The sequence below is a fragment of the Ruditapes philippinarum genome, unplaced genomic scaffold, assembly GCF_026571515.1.
Source record: "Ruditapes philippinarum isolate M1 unplaced genomic scaffold, ASM2657151v2 ctg916_1_1_1_1, whole genome shotgun sequence".
Classification (NCBI taxonomy): domain Eukaryota; kingdom Metazoa; phylum Mollusca; class Bivalvia; order Venerida; family Veneridae; genus Ruditapes; species Ruditapes philippinarum.
In genome coordinates this window covers 315,187-330,014 of record NW_026860290.1, presented here as the reverse complement: position 1 = coordinate 330,014, position 14,828 = coordinate 315,187, and the positions used below count along the sequence as shown (strand labels likewise).

Genomic DNA, 14,828 nt, shown 5'->3' with positions numbered 1-14,828 from the left:
CCTGACTCGTTTTAATTTAAATAAGTCTAGTAGTAAGAGCATTATATTTGTAATTTACTGAACAAAATTGTCATATGAAACATTTAGCCCCTATTTGCCTGTCTGCCTATTTTCCCCAGGAAAGACCATGACAAAACTAACACAAGAAAACCCACTTTATATCCTTCTTGATATCTTTACGAGATCATAATCTCATTAAAATTAACAGTTTAGTTTCTCTCTCCGACCATCACATGTACAATATCAGCGTGATATCAGGTAAAAAATAAGAAACCTGCTATTTTAGTACGAGCAAGGTCGTTCAACACGAAAACACCTGATGTTACTTTCATAACGTGACAGTCGTCTCACGCTGAAAGTAAAATGTAAACATATTACAGTCAATCAGGTTGCTAGATCACTCTCACAGGATCGGCTTTTAAACACTGCATCATAGTTCCGTTAGCAGAGAAATCTTTTTCCAATATATGTATTTTTTCTCCCTTTAACGATAGTTTAGGCGTAACTTTGAAAATATGTCGTAATCCTCTTAACCAATTTTTCCAAGTACAAAAAACCATGGCAACATTTAATTCTTATTCTAATAAAAACTAATTTTCTACAGAACCCAGCTCTACTCTTGAACATTAAATATTCTCTATAAAAATTAGATAAAATAACCACAGCTGTTTCATTGCATGACTTAGATTACATGTTTATTGACTTAATATTAAACATGTTATATTTCATCCATGTATCTTTTTTTTTAAACTAAATACCTGAGAATGCAAAATATAAAATTACAAAACTTTGGGAAATAAGCTACTAGTTTGCAAACTGTCAATGTGGCAAGTATTTTCATTGTGTAGTAAATCAGACTATCAATACCATTTTTAGTAAACAAACTAACAATATTTTGCTCCCAAAGCCCACAAAAATTAAAATCGCACAAATATATTGGTTTCTTAATTTTCCTAAAAGAAAACTAATATTAATTAAACCAGTGAAGGTCACCTTGTAAAATTTTCCATATATTACCTTATATGGTATCAAGCTCTCAGACTATTATAACTCGAGATCAAATTTCAAACTTTTAAACACCTGAACAGCTTTCCAGCGGTGATGTTATAGAATTTCAATATAATCTCGGAATCTGCAACACATGTGAAGAAAACGTGATTCTTTGTTAAAGACCGCAATTTACGCAGCAGTCGTAAATACAAAAGAAACTTGTAAGTTCAAGGTCACATTACATTAATAAACATCTAATAGGTTTCATTTTCTCTCAGATTTAATAGGGAAATTCAACATTTAACTTGATATGAATGGAAAAATTCTGGTTCTTTCTGGTATTTAGAATAATTCAGTGGGTTTAACCTTCATTATTTGAGATGCGATAATACCACATTACCACAGAATATTTACCAGCATAAATTCTACAATATACAAAAAATATTTCTATTTACTTGTGGTGATATTAACTGACTCATAAATAAAATTACATTTTTTTCTTGTAATGTTTATACAGCACAATTTTCTAGAACACCATTTCAGTCTGATCTAGTCTGTTGTATTTTACCACAATTTCCTGTTTTACCACAGGTCCTGTTTTACGACCTATACACCAGACTATTTTATCACAAATTCAAATCAGCCTCCTATACAAGAAGTTCCACAAAACTACCTAAATTACCATAAATTTTCCATGCCAGCCTGTTTTACCACAAGTTCTAAATGTTCTACATACCATCCTGTTTTACCACAAGTTTTACATACCAGCTTGTTTTACCACAAGTTTAACATAACACTGGACACAGTATACCAAGTTCCTGATGGGATTTGAACCCAGAGAGTTGATGTGCAAGTCATGTTAAATTCTTACATTCTTTCACAAAAATATTCATTCCTATGCAAAATAATGACCCAAAAAATAAGAACCTAGATGTCATAATATACATTTAACAATTTTTCTTTCTGTTAACATTAACAAGCATGTACATATAAAGACAGATTTCAAACAGCTGAAACACATGTAACAATAGTCAAAATAGTGGAACAAATTTGATAATTTCAACCAGAATATACATTTATACATGATGTATAGTTACACATTGGAAATAACATCTATAAAACAAATGTCACCATACTCTCAAAAAAAATAAAATCTATTTATCAACAAAGTCATTATATTGATTCTTAAACTGAAAGGTTTTCTAATAAAAAAATAAAACATATCTAAGAGATTCATTGTAACACACATTATATCATTCATAACAAAGCGAACGAATCACTATTCCATTTCATACTGGCCAAATTTCATTTATGATAGTCTTTAAAATCTGTGCTTTTGTTTTCATATACTGTAAAACACTAATTATTCGCGAGAAATTTATTTTCGCTAATATTCGCGAGTTCTCTAAGACGCGAAATCATATTTCTCGCGAATATTTCACTTTGTCTATACACTTGTCCGAAAATGAACACTATCCGAAAATGCGTACACATGGATATATATCTTCGGGAAAGTATCGAAACCAGTTCTAGTTACATCATGTAGCTATTAAAGTGTTTCAGAATAACTGTTTTGGTATTTGGTACAAATGCTTTAGCACCTGCGAGTTGTTTGTAACATTTCTATTTATTGTATCCTTTTGTATTAAACTACAGTTTAAGCCGGAGGGTAAACATAATTGTTTACTACAGGGTAGGCAAATTACAGTACCGTTTAATTGATTTTCGTCTGCTTGCCTTTGAATGGCCAATCAGTGAAACTTTAACACTTTGCATTACTAGTAACAATGCTAGAGGCACGGAGTATAATCAGGGACAATACATGACAAACACAGTGAACACATATCAAATAATTATCAAACTTTATTGACATATTTTTAGACAGACGGTTTCACTTAACAAGAAGATTAGCAAGCTATCAGAAAAATCGATACGGATATATTTGCATTCGTCGCACGATAAACGATGCAATGTTAGTGAACGGACAGGACAGCAAAATATCCGAATGACATCGGGTTTCCGGTTTCACATTTTTCGGGAAGACGCGAATTCATGTTGACGCGAAATAATTATTTTGGACATTTTGCCTCAAATTCGCGAAATAAGGTTCTCGCGAAAAATAAGTGTTTTACAGTATATCTTTGTCATTGGTAAAGATGATTTTGTTTACGAAGACTCATGTATCTCTATATTAAAAGGACCTCAACTGAGGTCCAAATGCCTTTAAATATAAAATTTAACTGGAGCACTGAAAAATAGGAAAAACATAATATTTAATATATTAGGAATTAAAAAAAATCAATACTTAGTGCTATTCTTTTTCCAGTTTCATTTCTAGGCACTTTACGAAACGTTTTTTCCTCGTCTTTACGTCACTTTACCCAATAAAAATGATCAGCTGGTAAAACATAATTTGCTAATGATCTGAAATTTTGTAAACAAGTTATTGGTATAGACCTACATCAAAATTCCAGATCTATCTTATCAAAGAACATCAGATAAATTATATTACAATATTGTAAGTTAATAAAATAAAAAAATCCCTAACAAAATAGAATGTATTTAACAGAGATTAAGCTACCTCTTGTGAAAGCACTGCTCACTTCCGTAGGAATTCAAAACCATCATTTTCAGTACAGGTGTTGTATTTGTACATTCAGTACAGGTGTTGTATTTGTACATTCAGTACAGGTGTTGTATTTGTACATTCGGTACAGGTGTTGTATTTGTACATTCAGTACAGGTGTTGTATTTGTACATTCAGTACAGGTGTTGTATTTGTACATTCAGTACAGGTGTTGTATTTGTACATTCAGTACAGGTGTTGTATTTGTATATTCAGTACAGGTGTTGTATTTGTATATTCAGTACAGGTATCAGTATTTGTACATTCAGTTCAGGTGTTGTGTTTGTATATTCAGTACAGGTGTCAGTATTTGTACATTAAGTACAGGTGTTGTATTTGTATATTCAGTACAGGTGTCAGTATTTGTACATTAAGTACAGGTGTTGTATTTGTACATTCAGTACAGGTGTCAGTATTTTGTACATTAAGTACAGGTATCAGTATTTGCACATTCAGTGCAGGTGTTGTGTTTGTACATTTAGTACAGGTGTTGTATTTTGTACATTAAGTACAGGTATCAGTATTTGCACATTCAGTGCAGGTGTTGTGTTTGTACATTTAGTACAGGTGTTGTATTTGTACATTTGGTACAGGTGTTGTATTTGTACATTCGGTACAGGTGTTGTATTTGTATATTCAGTACAGGTGTTGTATTTGTATATTCAGTACAGGTGTTGTATTTGTATATTCAGTACAGGTGTTGTATTTGTACATTCAGTACAGGTGTTGTATTTGTATATTCAGTACAGGTGTTGTATTTGTATATTCAGTACAGGTGTTGTATTTGTACATTCAGTACAGGTGTTGTATTTGTACATTCAGTACAGGTATCAGTATTTGTACATTTAGTACAGGTATGTGTATTTGTACATTCAGTACAGGTGGATGTATTTGTACATTCAGTACAGGTATGTGTATTTGTACATTCAGTACAGGTATGTGTATTTGTACATTCAGTACAGGTATGTGTATTTGTACATTCAGTACAGGTATGTGTATTTGTACATTCAGTACAGGTGGATGTATTTGAATATTCAGTACAGGTATCGTATTTGTAAAATCAGTACAGGTGTTGTATTTGTACATTAAGTACAGGTGTCAGAATCTGTACATAATGTACAGGTGTTGTATTTGTATATTCAGTACAGGTATCGTATTTGTAAAATCAGTACAGGTGTTGTATTTGTACATTAAGTACAGGTGTTGTATTTGTACATTAAGTACAGGTGTCAGAATCTGTACATAATGTACAGGTGTTGTATTTGTACATTCAGTACAGGCATCAGTATATGTACATCAGTACAGATATCTGTATTTTTTCATTCAGTACAGGTATCGGTAAATTCACTGTTTACAGGCAGTCACCTAATACAGTTTCATTCTCTTTCAAGAACATTTTGTGTCGACACTTTGGAACCATTTTCTCCCAAATCTTAAAATATGATTTTTACTGAGCTTTACCAATAAAGAGAAAACTAGAATCTACATGGACAAATGGTCTCCTTGCATTATATAAGACATGAGAGTTTACATCCTTAACTTATATCACATATGACAGTATAGTTACAGAACCTTCCCTGAAAAAATAATTACCACTTTGGTGTTTCATAAGAAATATGGCTTTATAAAATGGTCTCATATACAAAAGATGCATTGCGGTAACATTGCAAGACTGCTACAACAAATTAGCACTTTTTTGAGCATTTGTATTAACTAACAAGACTTTATTGATCTTTTGAAGAAGTTGTTTTTCAAAAATAAAATTGGCAGATTTCTACTTAAATTTCATCTGTCAACAGTTTTTTTTTTATCAAAACTTTTACTTAAACCTTTAAAACCAAGTACGGCCGCATGGTCCTCTTCTAAAGGTATATACATGACTCAAATGACTAAAAGACATGGGCAATATGCAAGAACAAAACAATAGCAATACTTATCTTCAGATATACATGTATAATCAAGTGACTCATTGTTAATACGGGAAACAGTTGTGTGCGCTATTTATAGATTTAGAATCATGACGAAACTTGTTGCCTCGAACTTTATACAAATATACATGTATACATCAACATATATACAAAAATCTATAAAAAATCTATATTTAGTAACAAGTTTTAAAATATTAACAGAATTTTAACGACATTTTCATATATCAGTAGACACTCAATAAACAATTTAGGGTAAAAAATAAACATATTCATACACTGTTAATGAACAGCAATATAACTTTAAAAAAAAATGTTTTTTAAAAATTCAAATAAATAAACAAATTAACACCACATGATAAACTCTCATTTTTGGTGTCCTCGCTCTACGTTTATTATTAAGTTAAATTTTACTGTAAGTACCCTTATCTTAATTGACCGCAGGCATGACAAATCAACACTTTACATCATTTTCAAAGATATTCACCTTATTGTTGATGATAAAAAATAATAATCTGAATTACCCTTCCTTGAGTTGTTGACCATAAGTATGAGTGGATTTCCATATTTGTATTATTTCAAAAGCTCAACAACAAAAAATGAATAAAATAAATAAATATCTTTAAAAGGTAAACATGTCCATTAATAAAGACAGAAATATATTAGATATCAGTAAATGTTGCTCTCTCATGAAAGTGGTCATTAAATACATCTAACAGTTCTCTTTAATACAGACTTCAGAAAGAAAAACATGTTTTTCTGAGGCCAAAAGTGGCTTAAAATTTATATTCATAGTAATTCTGTCATAATCTAATTTGTGAAGCACTTTGAATTTAGTAGCAGATACTATTTTCACATAATATTCACAGCATTTCTGTTTCTTGTGAAAAAAAGAAAAAGAAAAGAAATTATTTTCATGTCAAACAATAAAAAATACTTTTAAACTTTTAAGTACATGATGTGATCATTTATAATTTATAATGTATTTCAACTCTCTACTAATTCAACAAAATTATAAATCTGTACACATTCTCCTGTAATTTTCTACAGAAGACTTCTTGATCACTGAAAAAATGTCCAGAAAACTTGCTTTACAATAGTTCTTTTTTAAGAACAAAATAGTCAAACTTCGGAAGTGAATGTTGTTTAAAATGTCAATGTCTCTTCTAACATCATCACTCCTAAATGACTCAAAAGTCATCAATGATTCATCAGTCCCAAAATATTCATCAACGATTCTTTTTACTGTCATCAATGATTCAAAAAGAAAGGTATGTAAATCATTTTACTCCTGATAAGCAAAGCCGAAGCTGTCTGAATCTGTGGTAACCATAGCAATAGCTCGGCAAACCGGTTCGGTTGATCCGGAAAATGACACGTCACATACTCTTTGAGAACAGCACTGTAGCGATCCTGAACTTTGTTCACTATAGCATTTTGTGCCAGATCATCTACAAATAAGACAGGCATACATTAAATATACATAAAAAATGCTAACAAATATGAAAAAGGTCAGTATTCTTCTTCTTCTTCTTTTTTTAAATTCACCACTTTAATTCTACTAATTTCCTAACAAATTCTGTACATTTTGTCAATAAATAGGAAATACCAGTGGATATTAAATTCTTTAGGCATGGTTAAATCACTTTATCCACAAACACCAGACAACTCATTTACAACAGTTTTTTATTGCATAAAAATAAGTGCACCTGCATAGCTAAATAGGGAGAGCATCAAATTAGTAATCTATGGTTCTCAATTTCTCAATGGCAAATAGATCTCAAACACCGAGTCCTATGTTCATTTGTCTCTCATCGCTGATTTAGAAATCATTATGTGAGACAAGAACTCCGCGAGTCAGATGTGTCGCCTTGTGAACAATTTAGTTTAGGGGAAATGGCAAGGACAAAAATGAAATATGAAAAATAACAAAGGGCAATAACTAAAAAAATAATAAGTGCAGAGCAGCAGTTTCTGTACACTGCACTTCTTATCAATAAGATCTATCATTCTATGATGTTTCAAGTCCATAGCTTTCATACTTGAGGAAAAATGACCAGGACAAAAATAAAGTAAGAAAAGCAACAAAGGGCAATAACTCAAAAATAAGAAATGCTGAGTATCAGTTCTTATGCACTGCACTTCTTTTTAATGAAATCTATCATCCTATGAAGTTTCAAGTCCATAATTTTTATACTTTCAGAGAAATGGCCTGGACAAAAATTAAGTATGAAAATAAACAAAGGGCAATAACTCAAAAAAATAAGAAATGCAGAGTACCAGTTCTTGTGCACTGCACTTCTTCTTAATGAGACCTATCATCCTATGAAGTTTCAAGTCCATGGCTTTTATACATAAGGAGAAATGGCCCGGACAAAAATAAAGTTTGAAAATTAACAAAGGGCAATAACTCAAAAATTAGGAAGTTTAAAGTACTGGTTCTTGTGCACTGCATTTCTTCTTAATGAGATCTATCATCCTATGAAGTTTCAAGTCCATAGCTTTTTTAGTTGAAGAGAAATGGCCCGGACAAAATTAAAGTATGAAAATTAACAAAGGGCAATAACTCAAAAAATAAGAACTGCAGAGTACCGGTCCTTGTGCACTGCACTTCGGGTTATTGAAAGAAGCATGCATACCAAGTTTGAAGTCAATCAGACTTATAGTGACTGAGTTATGCTCCAGACAAGCTTTAGCGGACATCGACGCCGACAACGACGCCGACACAGACGCCGCCGCCGACAAAAGTAACCCTTATATGTCACCTTTTCAAGGCGACACAAAAAGTAGTCCGTCACTTTCGGATGAATAAGAAATTACTGGTTCATTATCCAAGGAAAGCCCAGATATTATCAAAAATCGGCTTAGAAAACTAGAAACACCTAGAACAAAGTAACGAAACAAACAAAAACTGTAAATTTGGAAAGGTGCGCCTTTTATTTCATCTATTGGATTGAAGTATTTAGAATACAATGAAGTGTGCCATCTGGGTATCTCGGTATGCTTTGATATTAAGATAACGTAATAAACTATAAAGATTACATTAAAGATATAGAATAACAATGATCGAGGGAAATTACAGTGGTTGCTATGGACAAAAGTTGCTTGATACACGTGGCCACATGGACAAGTTAGACTGTACATAGAAAATGATTAAACACTTACTTTGATTCAGTAGTAGAATCACCTGAAGACACACATACTCGTGTTTTGTGAGACCTAACCTCATGAACCCGTGCATCAGACTTGTGATTATTCTCATCATTTCCCCGAGCTCTGACTCCAACTGCTCTGTCGTAAACTCTTTCTGAAAGAGGCACTCTAGATATCCCTGAAATTCAAAAGATAAAAGTTAGATTCACATCTACATGTAAAGCTTTTTTCAACTTTGGTTTTACTTCTACACAACACTGTTAATGAATTTGGATTAGTTTATTTGTTAATAAAGGAATTTAAAAGACACTATGATTGAGTAGCCACAAATTAAGGCCAATCAGGCTAAGCAGGTGTCTTATTTCAAAAGAAGCTAAAAACTAAAATTCAGATTGTAGATTGTTGTACAAATTTACCTGTAAATGTTTTGTATTGAGTGCGTAGAGATCTTCTTCTGACATCCCATTGTTTCCCTGTCCTTGTATGGCCTTGTAAGCTGTTGTTATAAGTAGAAGAAGTTCATGCCATTTACATGACAACAGCTGGGAGTGGGCTTCTATCGGAATCTCTTTAAAGAAAGTCAGATGTTTTGTCCATTTTATTAACTTTCCAACAATCTTGTCACCGAGGTCACACAAAAGCTTGGTTACGTCTTTGGAATTAGATAGCAAATCCTCTGTCTGATACAGATCAGTGATGTCAAGCAGACGGTCACATTCTAACAAACTTTCGATCAAGAAATACGATCTTTGCTCTAAATGTCTGACCTCACAGTTCGACACAGTTTTTGGTAAATTGTTGTGTGACACTGACGTCACATGACTGTCTTCAGATCTAGAACTTACTGACCCTGAATATGAAGGTTTTGGACACATACGCATTGGAAAAAGGTCGTCTTTTTGTAAAAGCGTACTTCGTAAAATGGCATGGGAATCTTTGGATGTGGGGGTTTGAAAATGTTTTTTGACATCAGCATTATGATGCCATGATGTCCTTTCTTCAACTGATTCATCACACATACCAAGAGTCTCCGCAAACTTTTTATGAGAATTAATATTTTGATACTGCGATGGGTTTTTAAAATTTGGATATTCTGTCCTACTTTCCATGAATTCCCGCTCAGATAAATGGTACCTTTGATTATCATTTTCACTACATCTTAGTTTTTTTTCTGGCACTTCAACGGAATTACTGCATGAATCATGACTGAATCCATATGAAAACTCTTCGATATTTTCTAAGAATGAATGGTCCCGTTTACGAGATTCGTGATTCAGTGGATAATTGACACCGTTTCTTGTGACATCTCCCGGTGCCAACTGCTCATTGTAATTATGTGGCGACATATAGTCAGAATTTGATGTCATCGAAACGTAACCCAACCTGTCCTTTCCGATATTTTGTTGGTCATGTGACGCACTTAATGTTGATGGATGACCTTGACCTTGAATAGGATTATGACCGCAATGTGCACCCTGTGGATAATGACTATAGGAGTTAGTTGAATAATAAAGGTCATTTTGACTTCCGCAACTGGAACTCGTTTGAGAATAACTCGATGAACCTGGCCGTCTTGAATCATACTGCTTGTATCCGGGTTCAGGCATGTTAAAATATGGTACGTGTAAAATACTGCGATTGTTGTGACCCGGCTTCACTGGACTTATTCGTACTTGCTGGTTCTCTTGATTGGTAACAATTCTAGCAACACGCTCCTTACAAATCCTGGCCTCATCTCTACGTTTATGCTTCTTATACTTCACCTGAAATTACAGCCAATTCTAATCTGTTTATATTATGTCCTAATTATATTCATATTTAAACTATACTAGTTAAGACTGGTTTACCGCTAAGAAAAATGTTACCTTGTTAAGTTATAGTCCCAAGGTTATTAATAACTATTGAAAAAATGTTTAGCATTATTTCAAATTTCTCCTCTTCAGAGATGACCAACCCTTTTATCTTAGAATTCTTATTACCTGATGAAAATAACAAGACCCACATACTGTGATAATATCTTTCATATAAAACCTTTAGTCTGCAAGAAGCAACAGATTCTACACGTGACCAGTGCAGAACAAGATCAACTGGTAAATCTGTGCCGTCTGATCATGGTCTGCATTGTTAGCTATTCAGTTAATAAATATTTTGAATTTAAAAAAAAAAAAAAAAAAAAGACAAAGAAAAATGGGGTTTGTGCAAATTGAAAAATGGAAACGTCCATTTACGAGTAGTGGTGAGGGCACAGAGCTATATTTTAATGCGCCTTGGAGAGGGAGTTATGACTTTATACACTTATTCTCTGTAATGGATGAAAATGTAAACACATTTGGTTATTTAAAACAAAACAGTGGAAATTAATCAACTCCAAGTAAAGGGTTAAACAAAATCTTGTGCAAGGAATTGTGGGTCTGGATTAGAAAATTTTCTATTTTTAGAGCTTCTTATCATGATGTAACATAAGTCTCTGGTGTGAAGCAATAATATAGCACAAAGCTAGATATGGTTCTAGTCTAACATAAAAACATCACTTCAGCACAATCTATTTCTATTTCCTTGAGGAATAATTATTGGCATTTATTTTCAATTTCAGTGAATTCCTATCTCTCTCCCCCCCCCCCCAGTTCTATGTTAATTCTCAATTTTAAATGCCCTTCCATTCAGGCAAGGTTAAATAAAAATATGTATGAATTATAGTATTATATATCTAATGTAGGGACAATTAAACCTGTTGACAATGTCAGAATAAAAGAGAAAAATCTAAAATAAAATCACAATGTAATTAGTCACATGTAAATCCTCGTGAAAGATTATGTGTTTGTTTTCTTTCTTTACTTGGTTTCGGGTTTCACTTTTCACATACGTTTAAATCTTGCAGTATAAGGTCTATCTCTATAAAACTAATGTTTGCTTGCAAGTTAAAAAGTACTTATTATTAAATTTACAGAATTCATGAAACTATATCACGCAGCTTTCAAAAGAACAAAGACCGACAAAATTTCAACTACTATTATTTGCACAGTTTGAGCAAAACAAAAAGTGTTAATGTTGCAGGATAAATAATATACTAATAACATTCACTTAAAGTTGCACACTCAGGTGGGCTTAAAACTTTGACAAATCTTTAACAAGGTGTGCAAAAATTAAATTTTTTGGGGTTAATTTTTTGTACCAACTTTTAACTTAACTACCTTAAGGTAATAAATGTTTTTCTTCAGATAAAAAAATGTATGTTAATGCACAAATATACCCGGTATATACATGTATCAATAAAGAAGAAAGAAAGTTTTTTTGTATGTGTACATTTTATAGAATACTAACTGCTAGGAATTATTTGTTTTTGTGGGCTGAATTTTTTTGTGCATGCATAAATTTTCCAATACCCAAAAAATACATTTAACAGTAAAATTAAATCCATGGCATATTGGTTAATAATTTTCTTCCAAAAAAACCCGTCAAAAAAACAACAACTTAACAATTTAAGATTTCATACACTTGTAAAACATATGTATCTATTTAACAATGCCCTTTTTCTTATTATTTACCTTCCATTATTCATATTGAACAAAAAAGATTAATTTAGCATTATTTATTGCACCTCTATTTTTGAACAATTAACAGACGAACAATATTATTGTAATTTCAAAACAAAACTTTGTTTCTATGGTTACAATAATCCTTGTAAAGAAACAAGTTAATGGTCTATAGGAAAAAAATACATGTACATGTATTACAGGTATTAGGCATATTATCTCTTTTAAAAGATTTCTCATGATTAACAACAATAAGTTTGGCTACCTGTATAAAATGTTCACTTTTCTTTAGACACAATCATTATCATGTATAAATGATGCCATTAAATATCCCTTAAAATAAGTTTAGCTTTTTGGGAAAAAAATTGTATTTTTTGTTTGGAATTTTAAAGATTTGACTGAAATTGTTAAAATGTTCTATCAGAAGTCAGTATGGTATGACAAATAAATCTATGATTAAGAATACCAGATGGCAGGGAAATGAAGCTATGAATAATTAAAAAGTTACCTTGTACAGGTTATAAACTTCCCCTGAATTACGTCCCCCTGGCATTCTATCTTCCCGAACAGCTGAAAAGAAACAGGCACAATTTTTAAAAATTAAAAACTAGAAATGTGTCCATAGGACACGGATGCCCCCACACGCCACTGTCCTGTCAATCTTATTACTCTAGGTCAAATATTTATTGGACTAAAAGTGCCACAAGTTGAAAAGTAAAAATCAACAAAGGGCCATAATTCTGTTAAATTTGGTCGCAGCAAAAATTCCTTCCTTTACTACCATCTACACATTAAGGCTGTTAATCCCTGGAAGTTTAAGCAAAATCTGCCATCCGGTTTAAGAGGAGTTGCGTTCACAAAATTTCTACATAGTATATAATGAAAAAATCAACAAAGGGCCATAATTCTGGTTGCAGCAAAAATTCCTTCCTTTACTACCATCTACACATTTAGGGTGTTCATCCCTGGAAGTTTAAGCAAAATCTGCCATCCGGTTTAAGAGGAGTTGCATTCACAAAATTTCTACATAGTATATAGTGAAAAAAACAACAAAGGGCCATAATTCTGTTAAATTTGGTCGCAGCAAAAATTCCTTCCTTTACTACCATCTACACATTCAGGTTGTTCATCCCTGTAAGTTTAAGCAAAATCTGCCATCCGGTTTAAGAGGAGTTGCGTTCACAAAATTTCTACATAGTATATAGTGAAAAAATCAACAAAGGGCCATAATTCTTTTAAATTTGGTCGCAGCAAAAATTCCTTCCTTTACTACCATCAACACATTAAGGTTGTTCATCCCTGGAAGTTTAAACAAAATCTGCCATCCGGTTTAAAAGGAGTTGCGTTCACAATATTTCTACATAGTATCTAGTGAAAAAATCAACAAAGGGCCATAATTCTGTTAAATTTGGTCGCAGCAAAAATTCCTTCCTTTACTACCATCTACACATTAAGGTTGTTCATCCCTGTAAGTTTAAGCAAAATCTGCCATCCGGTTTAAGAGGAGTTGCGTTCACAAGATTTCGGGACGTACGGACGGACTGACGGACTGACAGACGGACTGACGGACGGACTGACGGATGGACGGACAAGTGCAACGCTATATGCTCCCACATTGTGGGGGCATAAAAAAAAAAAACTTATCAAAGTGTATTTGAAAAACACAACTGTCAAAAAGTTTGTTAAAAAGGGTAAAGGCTCTTTGTCACTGCACTTCTCTGTGAGATCTATCCATGAATGAAGTTTTAAATGACCACTAGACTACACCCAAAGTCTGAGATCATTTGTCACACAGAAATTCTGTCTCGCCCGAAGATCAAACCAGTGACCCCACCTGGATTACAATCAGTTGACCCAGGCTCCATTTTGAGCTAAACATGGCCTACTTGATAGATTAATATATATATTACAATACAAGGGTGTTAGCTATGATTTGTCTTTAAGGTTATTAGCACCTACAATGTACTACACATGTCTTTGATACAAAGAAAAGGCCTTAAATTCAAACATTTTTGACTTGACTTTTTGCTATAAACTATCTACGACAGTGTTTATTGTACCATTATTCATGTTGCACCTATTGTGATCAAACCATGTGCAAGTACAGAATGAAGGACAACAATTAAGCCACCATCATAAGATGCTTATAACAAAAAAATTCTTTAAATATCGACAGTCAGCTGATTTGCTCCCTCCTCTTAGCTGCTTAAAACCTTCATTTTTTTTATTATTTAATCAGCAAAATATCGATATAGCAACAATACCTGCAAGAACCATCCCTGCTTGTAAACACTTTTTGAAGCGACAAAACTGACATTTGTTTCTTTGTGCTTTATTGATCTCGCATTCTCCCGACCCACCTACACATGTATACACGCGGCGATTCTGTACCGTCCTTTTGAAAAACCCTTTACATCTGGAATGAAAAAGATTTTTTTTAATTAAAACAATTCAATTAACATATTTTGTATGCTAAGTAAGTTTTTAAATTAAAAAGTATATACATGTAAATTTGATAATTCTATCATTTGGGAGTCAGACAATTTACCCACATAGTGGGTAAATTCTACTAACATTGTTTTTGTTGAAAGATGTACTTTA

At 32.6% G+C, this 14,828-nt stretch overlaps 1 protein-coding gene across 1 annotated transcript in view; it reads right to left on the bottom strand.

Annotated features, from left to right (window-relative positions):
• Window positions 1-6,449: 6,449 nt before the first annotated feature.
• LOC132759548 (uncharacterized) overlaps window positions 6,450-14,828 on the bottom strand; it is a 36,679-nt gene continuing 28,300 nt past the window's right edge. The window contains exons 3-7 of the mRNA XM_060751338.1: window positions 14,492-14,643; window positions 12,736-12,797; window positions 9,111-10,457; window positions 8,707-8,872; window positions 6,450-6,992 (exon numbers count right to left, since the gene is read on the bottom strand). Coding sequence (XP_060607321.1) covers window positions 6,793-6,992; window positions 8,707-8,872; window positions 9,111-10,457; window positions 12,736-12,797; window positions 14,492-14,643 — 1,927 coding nt within the window. The 3' untranslated portion in view covers window positions 6,450-6,792. The remainder of the gene's footprint in view (window positions 6,993-8,706; window positions 8,873-9,110; window positions 10,458-12,735; window positions 12,798-14,491; window positions 14,644-14,828) is intronic.